General features: G+C 37.2%; 1 protein-coding gene across 1 annotated transcript in view; it reads right to left on the bottom strand.

The window, feature by feature from the left end:
• The window catches only part of FGF2 (fibroblast growth factor 2), a 38222-nt gene extending 22554 nt beyond the window's left edge, over positions 1-15668 (bottom strand). Inside the window, exon 1 of the mRNA XM_072405796.1 lies at positions 13530-15668. Coding sequence (XP_072261897.1) covers positions 13530-13707 — 178 coding nt within the window. The 5' untranslated portion in view covers positions 13708-15668. The remainder of the gene's footprint in view (positions 1-13529) is intronic.
• Between the last annotated feature and the right edge of the window lie 7361 nt (positions 15669-23029).

The raw sequence follows: 23029 nt of genomic DNA, 5'->3' as shown, positions 1-23029 counted from the left end.
TCCTATGGTAAGAGATTATTATCCTAACTTTGGTTTCTCTAAAAACTTGTGATATTTAAATATTCCATTTAAAGAAACATAACTTTTACTTTTGCATACAGTTACAAATCACTGTAAACAAAAAACTTAAATTGCTTAATAACACAGGAACAACTTTTTTACAAGTTCCTTCTGTGAGTAAAGACACAGATATTGGGATAGCTTGCTGTGTTGTGTTCAATATATATTGCAATATACCCCAAAGGTCACATGTTTGGAATCAAATTCTTCTGTCCCACTTTCCTTCTAAGTTATCTGTCTTTTGATGCATAGACTACTACATAGTAGTACAAAATATGCACTACTAGAAGTGTCAGAGTGTAAATAACATTTTAACCATAATCATTAAGTATTGTGCTAGCTATTTTCAAACATAAGTGTAAAAGAAAATAAATGGCATAAAAGACTTATTGGCTTGATGATGATTATGTAGGTGAAATATCTACAGCACTGAGTGTGAGAATTGTTTGAAGACATAGACTACCAGACAGAAAAGCACAGTGCATCAGGGCTGGTCTTTCTTTGTAAGTAACCTTGTAGTGGTATGGGAGCATCCCTTGGCACTGCAAGGGGACCAAGGGATGGGCCGGAAACCCTAATTCTTATTATCCCTTCAACATGAACCAACTTTCTGGAACCTCCCTGGTAGCTGCTGCTCCCCTAGTACTTCTCCCATGCAAAATAGCTGGTACAGGTCAGCCCCTGGCAGATAATAGGACACTACCTAAGCCACAGAGTCCAGTTCTTCACCAGAGTACCCCACAAAGGGTGATGGGCCAGTAACCCTAGTGGCCACCAAAGTGCTTTGCTGTGTAACCAGGTTGGGGCCCCCAGGCTCTTCCCATCAGAAGTAACAGGGATCTGACAGCTACCATGTAGGAATGGCAAAAAGTCTGGAACACAGCAAGTCATCGTAGAGTTAGAGAACAGGATGTGGTCAGGGCAGGTGGCAATCAAGGCAACCACCGTGGGTTTACTGGAGGGAGATGGATGAAAAGAGCTGTAACAGTAGCACAGTGATAGATTAAAAGTATATTATTCTAGCATCAGGTCCTCCTCTTCCATGAGCCACCCTGGAGAATGAGGGTGGAAGTCTGGTGGGGAAACACTGTGTTCTGCGTGGCTAGTGGTGTGACTCCATGTTTGGTTCAGGCAGTAGCACAGAAGGAGGATCGTATCCTAGAGGATGCAATATATTTTAAACCCACTGCTGATGTGCTACTGTGCATGTGGTAAAGGGGGGATCATAGTGGCTGCACATGTTAAATAGTTCTTGGGGGACTAGTTCCAAAGCAACTGGGGTCACCAGGATGGAGGGGCAACAAAGGGGGACATCAAAGTTTTGCTGGTTTGGCCCCACAATCTGTTTTAATGATAATAATTAATTAGCCAATTAGGAAAAACAAAATATTTACAACTGTATAGTGAAGATGCTTATCAAAGGGAACATGTTCCCTGTCCTACAAAGATATTAGCTGGAGGCTAGGGAGGATAACATCTTGGAAGCCTAATCCATTTAGTTACAGAGTAAAAAATGTATGGTAAATACAAATATAACTTTTGTCTCATGCCATTTCCTTTGCTTCAGTATAGCATGGCAAGGAAGGCACAACAGGGAACAATTAGGAGTAGTTTCTTCATCTTTCCAGGGGTTAACGACTTGTATGAGTAATTCTCCCTAATGCAGCATGCTGTGGTAGTATTGTTTTTCATTTGGTTCCAAGGCTTGTAATTGTGTGATGCAGATCCTGCCCCCACACCTCTAGGCAGTAACCAGCCAGAGGAAACCACTAATAATGTGTGTGCTTCAGCATCCTTGTGAGGAGCCTTATAAAGTGTTGTTCCGCTTTAGAAAGTAAAGACACAAAGAAGAAGGATGGAAAAAATTACCTATATGAAAAAAGAAGTGTTGAGTCATTAGACCTCAGGAGTAATAATGTGAACCCACAATTGAACAGCAACATTACCTAACTGAGGTTTTCTTTGCCAGAAATGTTCAATTAGTTATAGCTGATAATAGTTAAAGTGTACCTAAACTCAGAAATTTCACTACACAACCCTTTTATGTTAAGTAAAACCTCTGGTTGTTTGTATTTTTTTTTTAAGTGCAACACCCTAGGCGTTTGAGAATGAATGGGAGTGCAAAGGCTCCCGGAAACCCTTTTTCACAGATCCCAGGAGGCTCTTGGGTGCTTTCTGTGATATAGGAAAAAAATTGCTGATCTCACGCATGGGCAGTTGGTTTTTTTCCAACCTACGTTACCCGATCTTGCGTCTGGGTCGGGTGACATAGGAAGAAGAACCCAGAAGAAGAGGCGAAGATAGCGGCGCCCGATGTGCTGGCTCGGACATTGATACCGGGACAATGCCGGCCCCTGATGGAAAGCACCTCTGAACCGATCGACTTTGCTGTGGGATTGAAGGTAAGGGTATTTTTTTGTTTTGGGCATTTTTCAGTTTACTTCCTCTTTAAGTTGTAGAATACCTAAAGCCTTTTTTCTGTGCAAGAGAGTTCAACAAAATCTCTGGTTAGTGGTAAGTGTGTGTACATTTTAGTGCAGTAGGTAGCAGAAATGCTATAGTTGATATGATTTATAAAACTGCTGACAAACTATACATTACAATGCATCTCCAATTGATAATGGTAACAGGTTTGCTGCTAGATGGAAAGTTACCGTGTGTAATGTCTAGATGAGTTTTTGGAAGCAGAACGCTGTCTGGGAAAGGCTTTAATTCCTGCTATAGGCCTTACAATGTTTTCTTTCAGCCACTACATCCACAAGGGCTGAGCACAGGTAACTAACTCGTATTAGATTCAAGATTGAGATTAAAGTACAGAATTTTGTGAAAGTATAAAACAAAACATCTGTTTACATTTTATTAACTGTCGAAAAGACCCATTGACTATTAGAAATATGAAAAAAGATTCAAAATGCTCATATAAGCTCTATTTGTACCACCTTCAAAGAATATATATATAAAGTATTACTTCCATGGTTGACAGAGATGAATAGAGATTTTTGCAGAAAGGTTTAGTTGATGACAATATAATCTGGTGGTTCTTTGTCCCTGTCCTAGCACTAATGCTTGATATTGCTGCTGTGGTGTTCACAGAGGTATGCTGAAACATATCTTCTGGCATTGTACTCCTATACAAAACTATTGAGCAAAAGGTATTCTCTTTACTAGGGATGCAACACATTACCATATCACATTATAAAACCCTCTCACTCATTTGTTAGTCTTAATTTCAAACCTGTTTCCTCTGGTACATAAACTTTCCTCCATTATGCTTATGGCAGCCTGCACACTTACAGTATCCATACAGAAATCATCTTTTCCTAACTATTAATGATAGTACAATAAAGAATATCTTTCAGCCCTTCTCCAGCCTATTTATTAGACAACTTCAATAAAATCTGTGAGGTTTGGGATAACTCCTTTGTCTCCATGGTAACTTCTGGCATCTGGGATCTTCTCTTTGTCTTTTTTTCTCAACCTTTCTATTCAGTTCCTTTTGCTTTTTGTTCTCCCTCTACCCCATCTGCTTAAAAATCCTGGGAGAAGTAATATAAACTTTCCATTGACGTATCTTAGATTTGTATATTCTAAGAATGTCTTTGGCTACTACATTCCCCTTAAGGTATTGCATTGTTTTAGCTAGACTCCTATTATGTATTTCTTGTTCATGAAGAGCCCTGTTTTAGGCAATGCTAAAGGTCAATTACCGGTACATATTTTAATATCTGAATGTGGTTCTGTTTTGCAATTCTTTTCATAAAATAAAAATACAATTTGAAAAAAGAATATAAAAAAATCAATCAGTCTTGACTTCATATATGCTAACTGTAAAACAAGGATTAGAATTGCAGAGAATGGTTAGTTTAATGATACATGAAAGGTACTGGTATTCTCCAAGCCATTTGTTATTCTGTAACCAGAGGTATGAACATTTTATTCCAATGAAAGGTTGAACATTTTCCTAAATATTATCTAGTAGTTTTCAGTTATTAAAGGTAATCACAATTTGGCTCATGCAATGATCTAAAATATTTAGGCTTTATCATATTTAAAAGGTTATATTTGGCCCCCTATTTACATTTACATTTAAAAAGTTTAGAATTACAATTAAGGGGCAAGTCAGGGCAAAACAGAAATCTCAGAGTCTCTGCACATATTTCAGATACTAATCAGTCATTGTACAGCCAACAGGCTAACATGGGTTCTGGACTGTATATTTTAACTTAAGTGTGTTCCTCTGATAGTCCCAGGACCGGGCTTTATATATATTTAGCCCATCCCCCGATCAAGTACCCCTTTTTTTCTTTTCATTCCCATTTATCCCTGCTCCACATAGGTCTTCATTGTGCCTGTGGTAGTTACTGGACAATGCCCTGACTATGCTTTTTTTCTGCATTACGATGGTGATAGAGATGAATAGAGATTTTTGCAGAAAAGTTTAGATGATAACAATATGCACTGATGGTACACAGCAGTGATATTTTAGGACAGTCAATTTTGACCTTGGTGGGTTTGCTGGGGTTGATTGTGCTTTTACAAGATAGCTATACTAAAACGGCAGCTATCTTTTAATGCTATAAAATGTTAGGTATTAGTACTTGTCTGCTTAAGCTGCAATAAACAAAATACTGATATGACCCCTCATTGCATTCATCTGGGAATAATTCCAAAATAAATAAATTGTAGCATGATAACAACAAATATTATCGGTTCTTCCTACAGTTACCAAAGAATGAAAAATTCATAAACGTATGTACATTTGGCTGACCTCTTGTCCTTATGTGGCATTTACACAGCTGCATATTTTGCTCTGCATGGTAAAATCCCAGAAGGCCTTAAGAAAACAGTTTTTAATTCTCAAGTGCAGGTGGGTAAGCCGAGGAAGAGAGTGGGAAAATGATTTGCCCAACATCACAGGATGGTTAAGTGGCTCACGCTGAATACAAACCCACAAAATTGTGTATTTAAGGCCAACACTTTAACCACGAACCCCATTCATCCATTGCATGGGCTAGTTCATTTTGAGCATAAAAAATGTAGCTGAGCTATAGGGAGAGGTTAGCTAAAGGATTTCTAAGTAGTTTCCTATTCTAAAGTTTAAAAGTGATGTATATATAGAGAAAAACAGAAACTCAAAACCTTTGAGATTATGCATGCAGACATTATCAAAACTTTCCAGATGGAATTGCTAGTATTTCCCAGTTAATCAAAACCTGGAACAATGTAAAATCCATTAAACAAACGTCAATGGACTGTCATATTACATATTTCCATGAAATGGAAGATTAATTCTCTTTTTAAGCTTACTCAAAAGTGCAAAACTACAGCATTAAGTTTTTAACCATTTGCATTGAATGGAAAAATTCTAAAATGTAGAAACTGCGTAACTAATTATGTAGGGTAAGCATAGTTAAAACATACCTATACTAAATAATTAAAATATAAGCTTTAACATGTTGATGTAATTTCAGAAATGATTTTCAATTTTCTTTTATTTGGAGCTTCAAAGCCGAACTCCAGCCTAACCTTCGGTCTTGAAGAGTTGTCAAGGCTTCTCTTCTGTACTGAAATTGGTTATTTTAATTTTATCCCACACTGAAGGTTTCTTGCAATGTGCAATGGATGCTACAGTAAATGAGATAAAGTAAATGAGCACACCTCATTTCTTTTTAAGACTCCTTACTGGGAGGAAGTGCTGTGTTTATGACCCTCATGACTTCACATTCCTTCCAGTGATAACAAAATGGGATTAGCACTGGACCCCTTGCTATCACTGACAGCTGGTAGTTCCAGCACCAGAAGTGTCCAGAACAGACAGGAGCTAAATTTGAAATGGCACTTGGACAAACAATTGCTGTTTGTCTGCCCTTTTAAAATGGCACACAATTGGTTAAAGTGGTAAAATGAGTAGAGGTTATCTCCTGTCTTAGTTTCCCTATTTTTTCTTCCTTTGCGTAACCAGACACTGTAACCTCGATCTGTAACCTTGATCCCACATAGCTGGAGCTAAATTATAAAACACAGACTTTACAAAATTATTCTCCTCCATGAAATAGGTTAAGTTTATGTAATCGTAAAGACATTAGGTCTGATTTGTTAAAGCTTTCCAATGCTGGAGAAGATACACTTTCATCAGTGATGCTGGGTGATCCAGCAAACATGGAATGGATTTCTTAGCAAACGTTCTGTTAGCAAATGTTTTCAATCCTGCACCAGATCCATTCCAGGTTTGCTGAATCACCAAGCTTCACAAATAAAAGTGTATCCTCTCCGGGCATGGAGAGCTTTAATTAATTTCCCTTACTTTTTGTACCCAAAAAAATTCTAAACAAGGGGAAATCTCCTTTTAGACCGATTGGAACCAATGTCTCAGATGACATAATTCCCTTCTCCTACAGTTATGAACATTTGGATGTACTTTCTGTTCCAGTGAAATTGGTCATCATAAAAACAAAGGATATCCCAAGCAGGAACACATACCTGTACATCCCAACTGTCCCAGATTTGGAGGAACTGCCCCTCTTTAGTTGTCGCTCATTTTTGGTAGTATTTATTTATATACATAAAATGTATTATTTCCCTAATAAAAAGTGCTATTAAAATATTCAGTTTGTTTTTTAGTTGTGAAAAAGCACTTGCTGCTTTACCCAATCATTGTTGTTCATTGTTTTTTTCTACGGAAAACAATTTGTACTTTTGGTCTACAAAATAGGTGGCAACAGAGTGGCAGGGGTGTCCCATTTGCCTACATACCTTGAGTCAGATAGTGGCTCTCTACTTTGTATGCCCTTAGATTTAATGAGAAATGTTCTTTGGATCCAAAACATGAATCACACACCTATATATATATATATATATATATATATATATATATATATACTGTACACTAAAGTACCTTTAATGTGAATTATGAGAACAAGTATTGCAGAAGGCTAAATCTTAGCATCAGCAACATGAGCTCATTTCTGGAAATGGAATGGGCCTATCAAATTTAAATTTAAGGATTTCAACATTTTCCAGAATATGAATTTATTTGGGGAAAAGGTCACCTTAGCAAGTCTAAGGTAACACTTCCTTTAAAGTATATTTAATAGGAAATGTTACACAGTTATGGGTTACTAAGTGTTAGTAGTTTGACAGGACATGTCATCAGACATAAACACTGTTATGAAACTTCCAAGTAAAATCGGGAGTTCTGGAAGTCATGTAGTATATCACATAAAGCTTGGCAAAAATTACAATTTTCCCATTTGGAGAGTCACAAGGGATTTAAACTTGCCTATACATTTCCATGTAACAATACATTTTTTTAGGAATGCATGACAAATGTTTGAGTAATTCAAAAGTATGAATTGCTGTTAAAGCCTACATGGCGTACAGTTAGGACCATAAATATTTAATTTATTTTCTGAAGATTAGACTGCTCCCTGTCCAATGTTTTACAGTGATATCAAGCAATCAAAATAATGGAAATACCCAATAATGTGCCACAGGGAAGCCCTACAACCTGAGACAACTTTTTCTAATTTTGGTTCTGTACCTTACCACAATTAATTTTAAATGAAACAACTCAGATGCAGTTGAACTGCAAACTTTCAGTTTTTATTCAGTGGGTTGAACAAAAAGATTGCATAAAAATGTGAGGAACTAAAGCCTTTTTTGTAACACAATTACTTCATTTCAGGGGCTCAAAAGTAATTGGACAAATGAAAAAGCTGAAAATAAAATGTTCATTTCTAATACTTGGTTGAAAACCCTTAGCTGGCAATGACAGCTGGGTTGCTTGGGCTGTATGTTTTGGGTCATTGTCCATCTGTATTATGAAACGCCTCCCAATCAATGTGACTGCATTTAGCTGGATTTGAGCAGACAGTATGTCTCTGAACACCTCAGAATTCATTCGGCTGCTTCTGTGTCACATCATCGATAAACACTAGTGTCCCAGCCATGTACGCCCAAGCCATCACACTGCCTCCGCCATGTTTTTGCCACTCCTAATATTGTAGCAATTTCTTGGATGTTTTTTTTTTTTTTCAGCCTAATGATAGCTTGTTTCACCTGCATGGAGAGTTCCTTTGACCGCATGTTGTCTGTTCACAGCAAAACCTTCCACATACAAGCGCACCCCCCCACCCCCCAGTCAACTCTAGGCCTTTTATTTGCCTAATTTAGAATGACAATGACACCTACAATGACTGTAGGTGTCTTGAAAGTAAACTTCTTGACCACATGCAGGGGAGCCATACAGACTGGAGTCCATTAGTTCAGTGGGGACTCATGAACATTGGGCCTGATTTAGGAAAGCTCTCTAAGACTGGAGAAGATAGACTGGGTGATCCAGCAAACCTGGAACTGATCTGGTTTGATTTTAAGAAATTCAACCTAGTTTTGGAAGCCTTTAATAAATCAAACTTGTTGCGTCTTCTCCTACAGGAGGTTGGATGAATTACTTTAATTATTATAATTTTACCATAGTTATAATGAATTGATAAAATGGGTATTGAATTATTCTCTTGGACATTCCAGCTCTTGACATAGCATCCCTCCTGCAAAAGCCATATTCGCCTGTTTACTTATTTGAAGAAATTTTGAATGAATCCTTCAGGACTGAGGCCCTCTACAGTAGTACTGTAACCTGTAGTAGTAATACTAACCTGAAGACCTGTTTGTTTAGTAGTTTCCTGTCAGAATATGTGAGCAGCAGCAGGAAGAATGAATGCTCTATTCTCAGGTCCATGTTCACTAAACCATTCACTTTTTTTTCACCCTGACTTTGTTTAGGAATATCTTGTTCCTGATATTACAAACTGAGCTTCAACAAGAACAAACCCACTTATAAAACAATATAGAATTAGGTGTAATGCAAATTTTTACATTTACATAAATACTTTTTTATCACAAGATTTACCTTTACAGCCACCAAATTCTGATCATGAAAATGTTAAAGAAATCATGTCATTTTTAAAATGTACGTTCTTATTTACACAGATAAACTTTGGACCAAACAGGGCCAAGCCATGTACAGTGCTTCACAAGATCCTCGAAGATCTGCTGGAAAAATCCCTCTGGGTATCCTAAATCTTGTGGGAGTATGCTACAGCACAGTACAGGAGTTTATCTTTTGATATTGGCATGTGCCATGCAAGTTCCTAAAATATACTACAGCTTTTGTAATCCAGGTAGGAAATGAGGGAGACTGCAACAGAAACACAAATGTGTATTTCTTTGGTAGTGAAAGGCTGGAGCCAGCTGTTTCTGTTTGTATTGTAAATGTTCTGCCATTCCTCTCTGTCAGAATGACAGAAAATAAAGGTAAATCTTTCTAATGTTGCTCTTGATAGCAGTAAAATCCTCATTATGATGGATCTTCTTGCAACCCAACTTGGCACTGTCACTTTCAGGTTATCATTTGCACTCCACATTGTTTACAATTTACAGTTCCAAACCAGTTCTAGCCAAGCACAATTTTGGCTCTTTCTGAAATGTTTTTATGCTAGGTTTTTTAATGATTTTTATAGAGTGTCCTGTAACATATTCTAATTTATAATTTATAATTTTTTGATATCACTTGCAAAACCATAGCATGGTTGCATTTTTCTTTACATAACTATAGTCATCTGAACCAAATTGCACAGTTAGGCTTCATACACACGTTCAATTATTGTACAAAATGTAAAAGATGAATGAGTGCTGTACACACAGCGCTGTTCTGGTCTGTGAAGAGGGGAGGGCAGAGTATGAGCAAGCAGCACCCCGCTGTGCTCTCCTCCCTTCACTTGTATGCGATCATTCACCATCAGTCATTCATGGATCTGTCAGGTCAGATCAATTAATAACTATTTTTTTGATCTGGTTGGAGTTTAGCTTTACATTGTTTAAAATATTAGTAGAGATTTGTTAGTTGTATACTAACACATACTGTATTTCCGGACAAACAAGACATATGCTAAATGGTAGCAGAACACACCGCACAAACAGCTTGCATTGCCAGCTGTAATAATTAATCATACACTTGGCTTGCCAAATTTGGTATATACAAACTGTTAGCTCTTAGCATGGTGGCTGCATTAGTTTTTATTTTAGGCTTTATTTTATTTTAAGAACATTTTCAGGAAGTACACAAAATGCCTACTATCTAGCCAGAAATACAGTGTTCTGGTCACTCTCTAAACTGCAGTAAAAGAAAAAAAAATCTTATCTTCATTCTGAAGGCTACTAATCTCCACATCTCCGATGTAATGGAGATAAAGGTAGATGTGAAAGTAGAAATCAAGAGAAGCAGAGCACCAAATTTCAGGCAAACTACAAGTTTCTGGATAATCTATCGTATAACATGACATTTTGAAGACACACATTCACAGACAGGCCAAATGAGAAGTCACCAGAAAAAACAAACATATAGAGATACATATATATACAAATACATGATATCTAGAAACACCATTATAATAATAGAATAATGTCTCATATCAGTTCAGGGTTAAAATAATGCCAAACATAAGACTTATTTGTAGGGTACATGGAAAAGTAAAGTAAGGTAATGTTAAGTACTTAAAAAAACAGTGGTGTCCCAACTAACTAAGTTAGGTCCTAACTAAGTAAAGGACACCATTCCATTGACCGGACTTTGGTGTGCTAGCTGTTTTGACTACTATCGATACATTGCCACCATGTACCCACTACTGGTTCCCTGAGATTGTGTGCAGAATAGCACTTTTTGTATGGTTCAAGTCCATCATGGCTCCTTCCATAGATATATTAGAGTTAGTAAATTTAGCCACCCCCTTAGCAAGGATTACTAGGTGAAAATAAAGAAAAATGCCTCAAAAATAATGAAAATAAATGCAGCCACCACATCTAAGGACCAAAGTGCTATACTGCATTTTACTATGGGGTTTGTTATGTGGCTTTAAACACAGTAAAAGGCTTTCAAATCAGCTGAAAAACCATACTAATTGTTTTTCATACAACAGACAATGAAATGCCTGTTATACAGGGTATTACAACCCATACATTTTAATTTACCTAATGTTACATAATTGGCTAGTTTCTGCATATCCAGCCACCATGTATGGATAGTATAAATTAAAATATCAATCCTTGTTACACATGCCCCTATGAAGTTCAGCCTAAGAGCAGGCAGCATGAAGGGCTTGCCATTTCCTATCATTATTTATCCACAAAAAAACATCTGGTTCTCTGCATCCCCTGATCATGGACATAATCTGTTACCAGGACCTTTATTTCCCTGACATCAGGGTTCAGCCTTGTTTCTATAACTGAACGTACATCCTCCTACTATTCCCCATGTAATAGCAGCCCCTCAGTAGTTAATAGTAGATGGTATAGTGAGACATCTGGATTGAGCTTAACTTCAGATGTAAGGGTAAAGCTAAGGCCATAATAACTGAGTGTTCACAGGATCACAGGTGATGTACTTTGAGGTTTGTGTGGTTAATAATCTGCAAGGCAGGTGCCCTGTGTTTACTATTCCTTGTAGGACTTCTAAGTTTAAAAAGACTTAACATTTCGGAAAATATTTATGAGATTGACTGACTTTTGTGCATCTTATTGAGAGTTATTGAGAGTTGCTTTTCAAGTGTTTTTAACTTTCATTAGAAAAAAAATGATCTGGGTTATTTGTTGTGTGTGTTAATGATTCAGTTAATAAATCAACAATTTTCATAGGGTTAAACTAAATACTATGAAGAGAAAAATCCAGGTTGTTCTGAGTCCTTAAATTACTTCTCAGCTATTTCCGAATTATATCAATATTACTTGATATTATTATTTATATCATTAATACATTTGGTCACAAGACCCTTTAGGGTAGGTCCAGCTTTTAATGTAATTCCTCCATTCCTCATTATATGTAGGAAAGTGAAAATAAATCCTTATATTGAGAACATATGTCAAGGAAAAACTTCTATAAACATATAACACAAAACCAGGTATACATTAGATATTTCTACAAGACAGGATCAACCAAAGGACCTGATTCATTTAAGTCACTGGTAATATTTGTGCCTTGATTTTTTTTAATTTTAGCAATTGGTAGACCTCATGTGATACTAAATATGTCAAAAGTAATGAATAACAATGTTCAGCTGCCTTGATGGTATGCTTGTGGCTATGATTAAGGTTTCCTATGTCAATAGTCCTAGAAGTTATGGGGATGTTCATATGTTCACTATGTGGTTTTAATACAAGAAATGCATTTTCCTTTCTTGATTTAGGCTTATTTAGGATGTTTGTCTATAGTTTAATATTTTACTATATTGTATATAATATTTTTCTTTACACAAAGTATTATCAAAATTATTACAATTTGTAACAAAAGTATTAACAGAGACGAAAGAAAAGGCACCACACATAACTGGGTGTGAAATAATGACCCACAAGTACCATACAACTGCTCTCTTGTCTCATGATTTTTGTGGTCAAAAGGATTTCCAAAAAGGGCTATATAATGACAAAATAATAAAAAGTCGGTACATATTCAAAATATTTAACCAACCTAGAACACAAGTTATCAAAATAACTTTTAACGAAATTTAAAATATGAGCAACTAGGGTCAGAAAGTGCCAGTTTCCAAATTCCATAACTATAGAAGTGAACAGGATGCTTTCGCAAGGCCATGGTGCCTTTTAGGCCTATGTCAGTATGCTCTGTTGGTGGTGTGCCACTCGTCTTTCAGTTTTATCATGTATAGTCATCTTGTTTTGTGTTTAATACATATTTTATTTTCTATTCTCTTTGGTATATGCAGGTGTGGGCTCAAATACAGAAATAAAGGCAAAAACTACAGTACAGTGATTATCAATTCCATTCTGCCGAAGTGTGTCCAGGCTTGTCCTGAGTATGACGCAACCTCCATTTCTTGTATTGGAGCAAAGCAACATGGACAGAACAGACAGGCATCAATCACTGCATACAAGGAGTCTTTTAAAGCTAATGGCAGGTGCTGTATAGTAATAATAAATGTGGGAAGGCAATACTTTATTAATTTCTCTTATTTTAAGGTTAGCATAGGATTGCTGGTGAACGATTGTTTTTACAGTAAAGTGCTGACACAAAAACCAAATGCAATATTTTATCCTCTGTAGTTGGCAGCCAGGCCTCTGTAAACTAACCAGCCGGCATGTTTGCTGTGCCAGATGACACAGATTTGTCATAATTGGTTTGATCTGAATGTTTTCATAACTAGTTATTAAAACAAACAAACTTCAGTTTTCAAACGTGTCACTTTTTACTACTAGTGGTTTAGAAAGCCAAGTTATTTTAACACTTTACGATGCTACTGTATCTGACCACTGCCAATCAGCGAAGACAAATTATCTATCTATCTATCTATCTATCTATCTATCTATCTATCTATCTATCTATCTATCTATCTATCTATCGTATCTTATACAGTGCACATAAACACACCAATGTCATGCCCCAAGCCAATTTCTAATGCACTTACTATGCGAATCACCCTTTTCTCGAGATCCATCCACTTTTCCATCTGAATTGATCCTTAGGAAGAAGCCCCCATTCTTACAATAGAGTCTTTTTGGGTCCTTGAAGTTTCCTGGGGGAAATGGGCTGCCGCTTCCATCATCTGACCCTGTTGGGAGGGTAGTGATGCTCCCAGCTGCCATTGCCAAGTCCAGAGTGCAGAATACCCTTTTCCTGGCACAATGGTACTTGTTAAGGAAGGGTCCAAGAGGTAGCGGTGACTCCTAAATAGTAGTTGTTTCTTCTGCGTCTTTCCCTTGTCTGGGCCTCCTCGCTGTTCATTCAATTACTAACAGCTGGAAGTAGTACCAGCTTACGCTGTTTTAGGTATTTCCATCGTCACCAGAATCTAAAGGCCACTGTACTGTAGACACATACTGTAAATAAGAAATCTGTACATGGGATGCTCTGTCCTTTGACTTCAGCTCTGCTCTTCTGGTAAGCCTGTAAGTGTTTTAGCCATGCTTCAATAGAAAAGTGCGTAGTGCCTGCTTTATAAATGAGAGCAGAGGTGGCTGGAGCCAGGGGCACTGTGCAGGCTGTTCTTCATCCTGATCCAGCCCTCTACCATCAAGACTTGTTATGTCATAATGGGCTTATTTATTTGTATAGGTGAAGCCCTCCTTCCCCACCTCTTTTTCTTCCTGCTGCTAAGTTCAGGGCAACTAACAGCCAGAATGTCTCAGTGATGTTGTGAGCAGTCTCTCAGCCAGCACGCATTTTCCCAGCCCCTCAAGAGTAGGAAGCTAAATGAAAGCTCAGTGCCAAAAAGCAAATGGACTATAAGAAGCGGTATAGTGTTCCTGGGTATTTTCTTAGACAGGCTCTGCCAGTCACTTCTCAGCATTTGGTTCCCTCCCCCAGCACTGAATTACTTTGCAGGGCAATCCAGGGAGGAGGCAGAGACAGGAGAGGAGATGGGGGGGTTTGTGCTACAGAGCAGAGACTGCCAGATCTTTTATTATTAAACTTTCTAAAGAACTCTGTTTGAGGTGGCAGGCAGGCTCCAAAGCTCTCAAAGTACCAATACCAGATCTTTTATCATCTGGATCCTATAAAGCAGTCCTACCTCACACAGACTAGTTTGTAAATGTTTAATTCAGTTTAGCGGATCAGCTAAAATATTTTACATTTATACATGCCATTACATCTGTAACATATGCGCTAAAAAGAGTGATTAAACTCTGATTTAAATATATTTATTGTAGAACTGCAAATGATACATGACATGTAAATATGTCCTAAAAAATTTTAGTTTATACTTAAAAGAAAAGAAAAATAAAGACTGCACTCATACTAGTCTCTTTTATAAACTTATAACTTTATAATCTTATTACCCAAAGTGGCTTAGGCACAGTTATACCATGGTTTAGCTTAAAGGACCACTATTCAAGAAAATATGGTAATCTGATAATTGTATATGTCTAATGCATTTATGATAGCAGACCCATCTGTCTAAAAAAAAGTGGTATAAGATGGAACAAACTGTAACGTCTCTTCCAACATTTTGTATTTATCTATCCTGCCACATTACCAAGAAACCAACAGGAAGAACCACTATTCCTTCCTAATGCAGGGCTTCTTACCCCTTCCCACTTACAATAGAATGCACAGTGCACGTTTGTTCTACTGTTGCTGGAAACAATCACTAATTATTGTTTCCAGTGATAATTATTTTATGTCTGTATTGTAGCATTAGGCTACGTACACACGTCCAATGGTTCTCGCCCGATAATTGGCTCAGGGCCGATATCGGACAAGAATCTGGCATGTGTACAGCGCCCGCCGTCCATTGCCCGAACGACCGTCCTGGCGGATCCATGGAAGATGGATGACGGACGTTCCTAATGCAAAAGAAGGGGGAGAGCACGCAGCGGGTGCCACTTCGTCGACCTCCCCCTCCCCTCTCCATAGAGCAGAACGGTGCTGTATGTACAGCACCGTTCATGCATCGTGCAGTGCTAGTCATAGGAATGGAACGTGAAAGATCCTTTCCAACAATAATTGCACGTGTGTACTCAGCTTAAGTCACCAGATCAGGTGTGCCCTTTGAAGTACTTTACCTCAATTTCCATTCCAGTGAAGACACTAAATTGTAGACTTTCCTTCATTTAAAATCTCATACCCCAGAGGGAAACGGAGGGGTTACCTATTCTTGATCTAAAGAAGTGATGTTCACTTGGTGGCACATGGCACAGTGGCTACCACTCCAGCTTTACAGAAATAGGGGTTCCAGGCCTGCATCTTGGCAAGGTCATTGTCTGCATGGAGTGTGTATCCTCTTGTTTTCATCGGTTTCCTCCTACAAAAAAATAATAGTAGGTTAATCCACCCCCTAAAAAATGTGTTATTTTTTTATGACTATGGAAAGGAACATTGGACAGTGACATAGCTATGAACTCTCATCACTAAATAAGTTTACATACACACAAGAGAACCAGCAACTATTTTAACACTCAGATTGCCTGGGTTCCAAATTATAATTAACCAATAATTGTTTACTTTAAATGTTGTATGTTTGTATCCAAAATCCTCCTAAACAAACAGCTAGCCTCTACATATGAAGGCTGTACTCCCTTTTAATTTACAGAAATTATTGTAAAAGGGGCAATGAACACTCATGACAGTGGATAACCGGAAAAAAAAGATAGAGGCAGTGGAAGAGAGAGGTTAATGAGTTGGTGCCCAAGAAGTTACAGGCTGAAAAAAGTATTTTTCATTGGCGTACTTACCATGCCCCTGAGTTTGCTTTAAAATGATCCATGATATGACAATATATCCTCACTGCTAAGAACATCCAGGTACACGTGCCAAATGTGAACATAGACCTAGTAACAGTGCTATCCACATTGTTAAGCCATTCATACTCCACAATAATCATCTCTGTTCACTCCATGAAGTGACCATTCATGTTCAGATGCAATTAATATTCAAAAATTAGCTTTTTTACATAATTGTATAACTGAAGTAAAAATTCACACAATTTATTTTAGTAAGATCCTTAACACCTTCAAGATCAGTCTCATCCTGCCAACAAAAGTTTATTATACAAAATGTACCCCTGTAAGAAATTGCAAATGTTTTTCTTATAACAGAAAGATTAACCTTTCTCCTTGGAATTCCTATCCACTACCAGTTAGTTGTCTCCTAACAAAAGCAAGACCCAATGTTCAGATCACTGATGGTATTTCTTTGATCATTATTCCCTGCAGCCTTTTTTTCAGAGACCACAAAACAGGAAGGAGAATATTATAGAAGTATGATTTTCTGATCTCTGCAATTTTTTCTTGAATATGTAATATAATATAAGATTGTCCCATTTTAAATGTTACCAAGGCTGCTTACCCTAACACACTGCTTCTTGGTAATCTGCTAATCCTTTGGTTGTATTGTAGCACATTCTTGATCAGGAATGTGCTCACAAACTCACGTTTCTAAGGCCATTTCAGACTTGGGTTGACTGCAACATTCCACCACATTCTTAACCATGTTCCAAATGCTTTCACTGAATTTTGTGCATGAGTTTGCATACTGTTGCAACGGATTGCAGAGCAGTTACTGAAACTGACAAGTCGCTTCTGTCTGCTTGGTTGCTTTTGCTCCTCTGTAGGGAGAACTGCACCTCAACCAAACTCAAACGTACAGCAAAGTGGTTGTCAAATGCAAGTGGTTGTCCCAAACAAAATGCAAAATAGTTGAATGGGGTGGTTGGAAGAGGCTAGCTGCATGGTATTTGACAGCAAGTGGGAAAGGAGCCTAAAGACTCTATGTATGAATTCTCACCAGTCACATCTCATTAGTGCTAAGTGGGGTCAGTGTTCAGTAAGTGCACTGCCCTCCTCCCAGTATCATTAAAGCCCATAGAGCACATTCATACAGTCTAAAGTTTTAATTAACATGTTCGCTAGGGTAAAACTAACTGCTCCTAACTTAATCCACATTCACAAATTTAGACCCCTCCCCATTGCATGCCACATATACCATTATACAGCTCAATAAATAATCTCCACGCACATTCTGATAAAAACTTCTACTAAGAAGCTTATGGAACTTCAGGAATACTGCATCACCAAGTAGGATTTAATTTATTTTAAATATCATAGCTACATTTTGTTGTGCTTTGCAACATCATCAACCTAATCCTAATGATGAATAATGTGTCTGTCTTTTTTCACCCTATTAGAACTTCCAGCGCTCTCATATCTCAATTTCTCCGTTCATCAAATTAGGCTTACTCTCTAAGTAAGTGGACAATTTTAACACATTTATATAGTATCCATATATATTTATTTCTACTATTGTATCTGACATTATTATTATTATTATTATTAGACACCAACCCCCTATATTATTTAATATTTGATCCTTTTCTTTAATCATTTTATTATATAATTTCTTTATTCAACAGACTACCAATTATCAGTGAGAATCATTCAATTTAATTTATTCATTTTGTTCATCACTCACTATAGAGTATAAGTAAGTTTAAACGAACATTCTCTCATATATATATTAATTTAAATTATATACATGTAGACATATCTAACCATAGTTCTCTTACATCAACTTTTTCATTAGCTTTGCATCAATACCCCTGAAGAAGCTCTAAGGGCGAAATGCGTTAGGTAGAAACCGAAAATATACTTCAACTCCGCCCATACCATACATGGGTAGGAAGTAAAGCATATATATTGATGAAATAAATCAGTCAGAGAATTATCTGTCTAGACATTGGCCTTTAACTCCCATCTCATATAATGTAACAAGGCATGCTCAATATAATTATTTATTTTGTGTAGATTGTCCAAATGTAAATGTATATATTGTTATCACCATTTGTTTTTGAATAATATATTTGACATCCCTGGCCAAAAAAACACAGTTCTATGATTTTTGTTCTTTTCAACTCAATAAATAAAGCAATATTTAACAACAAATCAATGATCAGTATATAAATACATGCATCTGGTTATCTTGTTGGGTCAGTCTTTAAGCTTTTCTTCACAGAATCTTCTCAGCTTTTTAACAGTTGGTGGATGATTCTATGATTAAAAACACTAGTTTTAGTGTTAAAGGTGTGCTGTGTTAGCACATAAAGGACAGATAATTCAGATTTGCCCATCTTTGAGTGGTTGTAGTCTGAAATGTTATGCTGTTATATGCTGAGAAGCACTAAGCGAGGGGTCAGGAGTACTCCTAAGTGTTTGGGAATACTGGGTGACCTATTTGTTTTGGGTTAGAGCCGGTCTACCTAGTCTGAGTATAGGATGTCAAGCATGCCCAAGGGGAGGCATCCTGGGGGTGTCTTATTAATAGTATTATGTTTAGGAACCCACTATATAAAATGTTCTTTGGCCATGATACTGAATGTTTTAATAAACATAGGGAAAGGGGACTGTCTCGCTTTGGTTAGGTGAACCACAGTGCTTTGCCCTTGTCAGGAGCCTTACTCTCCACAGGGTCAGGGAAGGGTTGTTTCTCTTTGAAAGAAGGCCAAGTGACAAACCCTGTGTACATTTGGTATATGCTTCACATGCACTTTTTTTGTTGCACACTTGTTGAGACTGTAATGTTAGGCTGTATCTATACTATAAACCATCAGGTATAGATGTGCAGTTGGTTCCAGGGGCAAAAAGCAATTAGTTGCGTTGCCCACTATCCTAAAATGAGGAATAAACCCTCTATGTTTTGTATCTGTGCTGTGAGACCTGCAAATACTTTCACCATTAAGAAGGCCCTCTTATGTTACATACTAAAAATTCACACACAGTGTCATAACCAAAATGTCAAAAAGAGCTAGAAAAAACATATTACAAGAAGCAACTATTGTACAATGGGTGTGCTATAGGATGCCCTCCCATACCATGAAATGTAGACCTTGTGCTCTCAATCAGTTTTAAAGAATTACAAACAGTAGATATACAGGCTTATTCATTACCATACTGTAAAAAGCAATACCCAATACTATTCAAACATACTGCACACTCCAAAGGTTAGTGATTATGGACTTCTGACTACATAGTATTGTTCCAAACTACATAGTGCTTTGTAAATTTTATATATTACAATAGGTGATACATAAACATATAAACAAAAGTGTATTATAATGCAGCTTACCATTTTATAGATATAGTGGCTGCATCCATTTGCAATTGTTCATGTTCAGGCCTTTATTTCCTTTATTTTCATCATTTGATCCTGCCACAGACTTCCAGCCCTAAGAGACAACACTCACCTAGTGCACTTCATCTATGCAGCAGTAACATTGCCAACCAAAATAATGATAGCAGAGGCAAAGAGAAAAGGAATTTATCAGCCTCAAACTAATATAACAAAATGCAATACCAAAATAAAAGTTCAACGTTAGAGTTAAGGTAAAGTTTTTAAAGTTGTCCAAGTAATCCTTGCAATTGCATGATTTTATAGCTTCATAGATGCCTATGAAAAATACAGTCATAGGCTGCGCCTGCATAATTATACTATAAAGCAACTCTTCACCGTTTTATCATTTTCACCAGCAATAAATAAAACCAAAATGTAACAGTTCATGCAGCTGAATATATCTATGTATCAGCATTATTAGGTCTACCTGCTGACTGAAGGAAAACATTTCATCATGATCTTGGCCCGGAATTCAGCTACATCCTTTCTGATTGGCTGCCAAGTCCCACACAACTCATCCACTCACCTCTTAGGAATGAGCGTATTTTTCTGACCTCACTGGTATGTCTGTACCGAACCCATCTTTGGGATTTGACTAAATAGTTACACCATCTGTGTGTTCCTAATGTCACTGACAATGAGGTAAGAGGATTGTGAGTAATCACATTACATTATAATATACTGATTATTTGCACTAATACAGTATGTAGCCTGTTTAGTACAATATATAGACATACCCTTATATGGTAGAAGGATCCTATTTCTGTACTGTCATGTAATATTTGCCACTAATCTTTCACTTTTATTCTCCTATCAATACGCCGCCAGAAATATAAAAAATAATGATGTATGAGACTGTTATCTCCAGACGTTAATATAGTATTTTGAACACTGGGACTATTGGGTGGACCTCAGTCAGACATATGGCATGAAGAATTCTGGAAAAGTCATTCCCTGTGACACGCAAGGCTATGACTATTTGTTTGGGCTCGTCTCTCAGCCTGACATTAGGAATATTTGTACACATACACTTATGATTTCCCCCAAAAAGAGACAGCAAGACAAATACTATTAGTGGGATGGATGATGCTGTGAAAGCTTAGAAACAAAAACATCCACAACATTTTATTAGGAAAAATATGAATCTGCCTAAGCATTTTACTAACCCTGAGATGACAAATGCATTATTAACTTGCACAGTGTTCATTCAGTGCTCACTTAACAAATTCATAGGCACTTCATATTTGTTTAACTCATTAGCTCAGATACAAAGGGGTCACACTCACTGAAACATCCCCTGTTGGAGAATCTTCTAGGTTCATGTGTTTAATGTTCAATGGTGACCATTCACCTCCATGAGAGAGCTAAATGAACTCCAAAAGGCACCTCTCCTGATGACCCCTCTGACATAAATTAACACTTTAAAGTCAATGGGCCTGATTTTTTAAAGCTCTCTATGTCTGGAGAGGATACATTTTCATCAGTGAAGCTGGGCGATCCAGCAAACCTGGAATGGATCTGTCCAGAATTCAAAACATTTGCTAGCAAATAGAAAATGATTTTTAAGAAATCCATTCCAAGTTTGCTGGATCACGCTGCTTCACTGATGAAAGTGTATCCTTTCCAGCTTTGGAGAGTTTTAATAAATCAGGCCCAATATGTTGAGCACTGCAAACTATGGAACAGCCCCCAATAGCAAGGACAAGAGTAGAACTCCTTTCTGATTAACTTTCTGTAAAAGAAACCCATGTTCGGCCAAGTAGTGAAAAACAATGTAAATAACAGAACATTTATTTTGTTTTTCTAAGGGTTTGATCAGCCACCAGCAGCAAGGAAATGACCAAGTACTTCCTGATTTGGTGGAGAATGTGATATCTGAGAAATATTTGCTTCTACTGAGGGAAGCATTTTAGAAAACCTATCGCTTTGCCCTGATTTAAATTTAGAACTAAAATGTGTTTTTTTTTTTTTTTTTTAATTGAACAGGTGGCTGTTCCAACCTAAGCAGCTGTAATATTAACAATGTGGAAAATTTCACTCTGGTATTTAGAAACAGTTGTTACAGAACAAGTCACAACAACTGAAGTGTATCAAAACAGTGTTACATCAGCACCCCCAACACACACACCACTAACAACCAAATATATACTGCCTGCCAACTTACTTGGTGTATGCTTCTGTACAGGTGGACAGCTGCTTCAACCCAGTCTTTTTAACTGTGTTTCGATACTGGAAGCTGATGGTAGGTGGTCACAGCTCACCGGTGTGTGTAATACAAATTTTCATTAAAGCAGCAGTTGGTTTGCTACCAGCAGTTATGTCAACTTTTAACAATATACCTACCATGGATGCGTGTAAATATTCTAGAAATCCCAAATTATTTTATTACAGTGACCATTAATTGACTCTGTCGCCACAGGGTGGGAGAAACCATTTTGGGTTTATTTGGGCAGTGTTGGGTTTCTATGCTAGTCGATGATAATCAAAGGGGTTTGGTGGTTCCCTAATGTTTTCTCAGCAGCAAAATACTAGGAAACCAATTTTAAAACGTTTGTCCTAACAAACCCTTACAGTGTTAACCCACACCTTGTTCAGTTTAGCACTGAAGAATGTGTAACGCAAGTCCCTAACAATAATTAATATTGTTAGTGAGCAAAAGTCCTAGCCACCAAGTCAACTTGCCAGTCATCAAATGCAGTACATATACAACCTTGTAACAATGACTGCCTATCATTGGCAGTCATAGCAAACAAGGGGGCTGCTCAAAGCATCCAATTAAAACACAGTCTAATGGTAAGTTAACTTAAGTAGCAAAGTAGGAAGGCGAGAAACAGCTTCCTCCGACCAAACACAACATTTTGAGCAGGCAATTAAACGGGAGTGTTGTCTCACTTCACACTGGAATTCTACAACTGCTGAGATATTTTTAGAAGCACTAATGTTGCTGTACATTGATGATGCTGAATTGGAACCTCTTATTATTTTTCAGTTATGTAGAATTGATACTTTCTATGAAATTGTAGAGGAGAAACAGTGCTCTGTTGAAACACGATCATAGTAACGCAATTAGCTGACATGTCATTGTGGCTGGAAATGTTGCCAGTGTGTGCCTAGAGATATAAATTCTGGCTAGTTTTCCAGCTTTGTAGAATATTTTTCCATGCAGGGCTCCTATACCAGCACTTCATTTAACTGGAAACTAAACATTACAGGTATAATATTCCAGAGGAACAGATGTTAAAAATAGATTCACTGAGTAATACAAGTAGTTACAATGTTATTTTAAAGGGAAATTGTAACAGT

Source organism: Pyxicephalus adspersus, chromosome 3 (assembly GCF_032062135.1).
Source record: "Pyxicephalus adspersus chromosome 3, UCB_Pads_2.0, whole genome shotgun sequence".
Lineage (NCBI taxonomy): Eukaryota > Metazoa > Chordata > Amphibia > Anura > Pyxicephalidae > Pyxicephalus > Pyxicephalus adspersus.
This window is presented reverse-complemented; position numbering and strand designations above follow the sequence as displayed.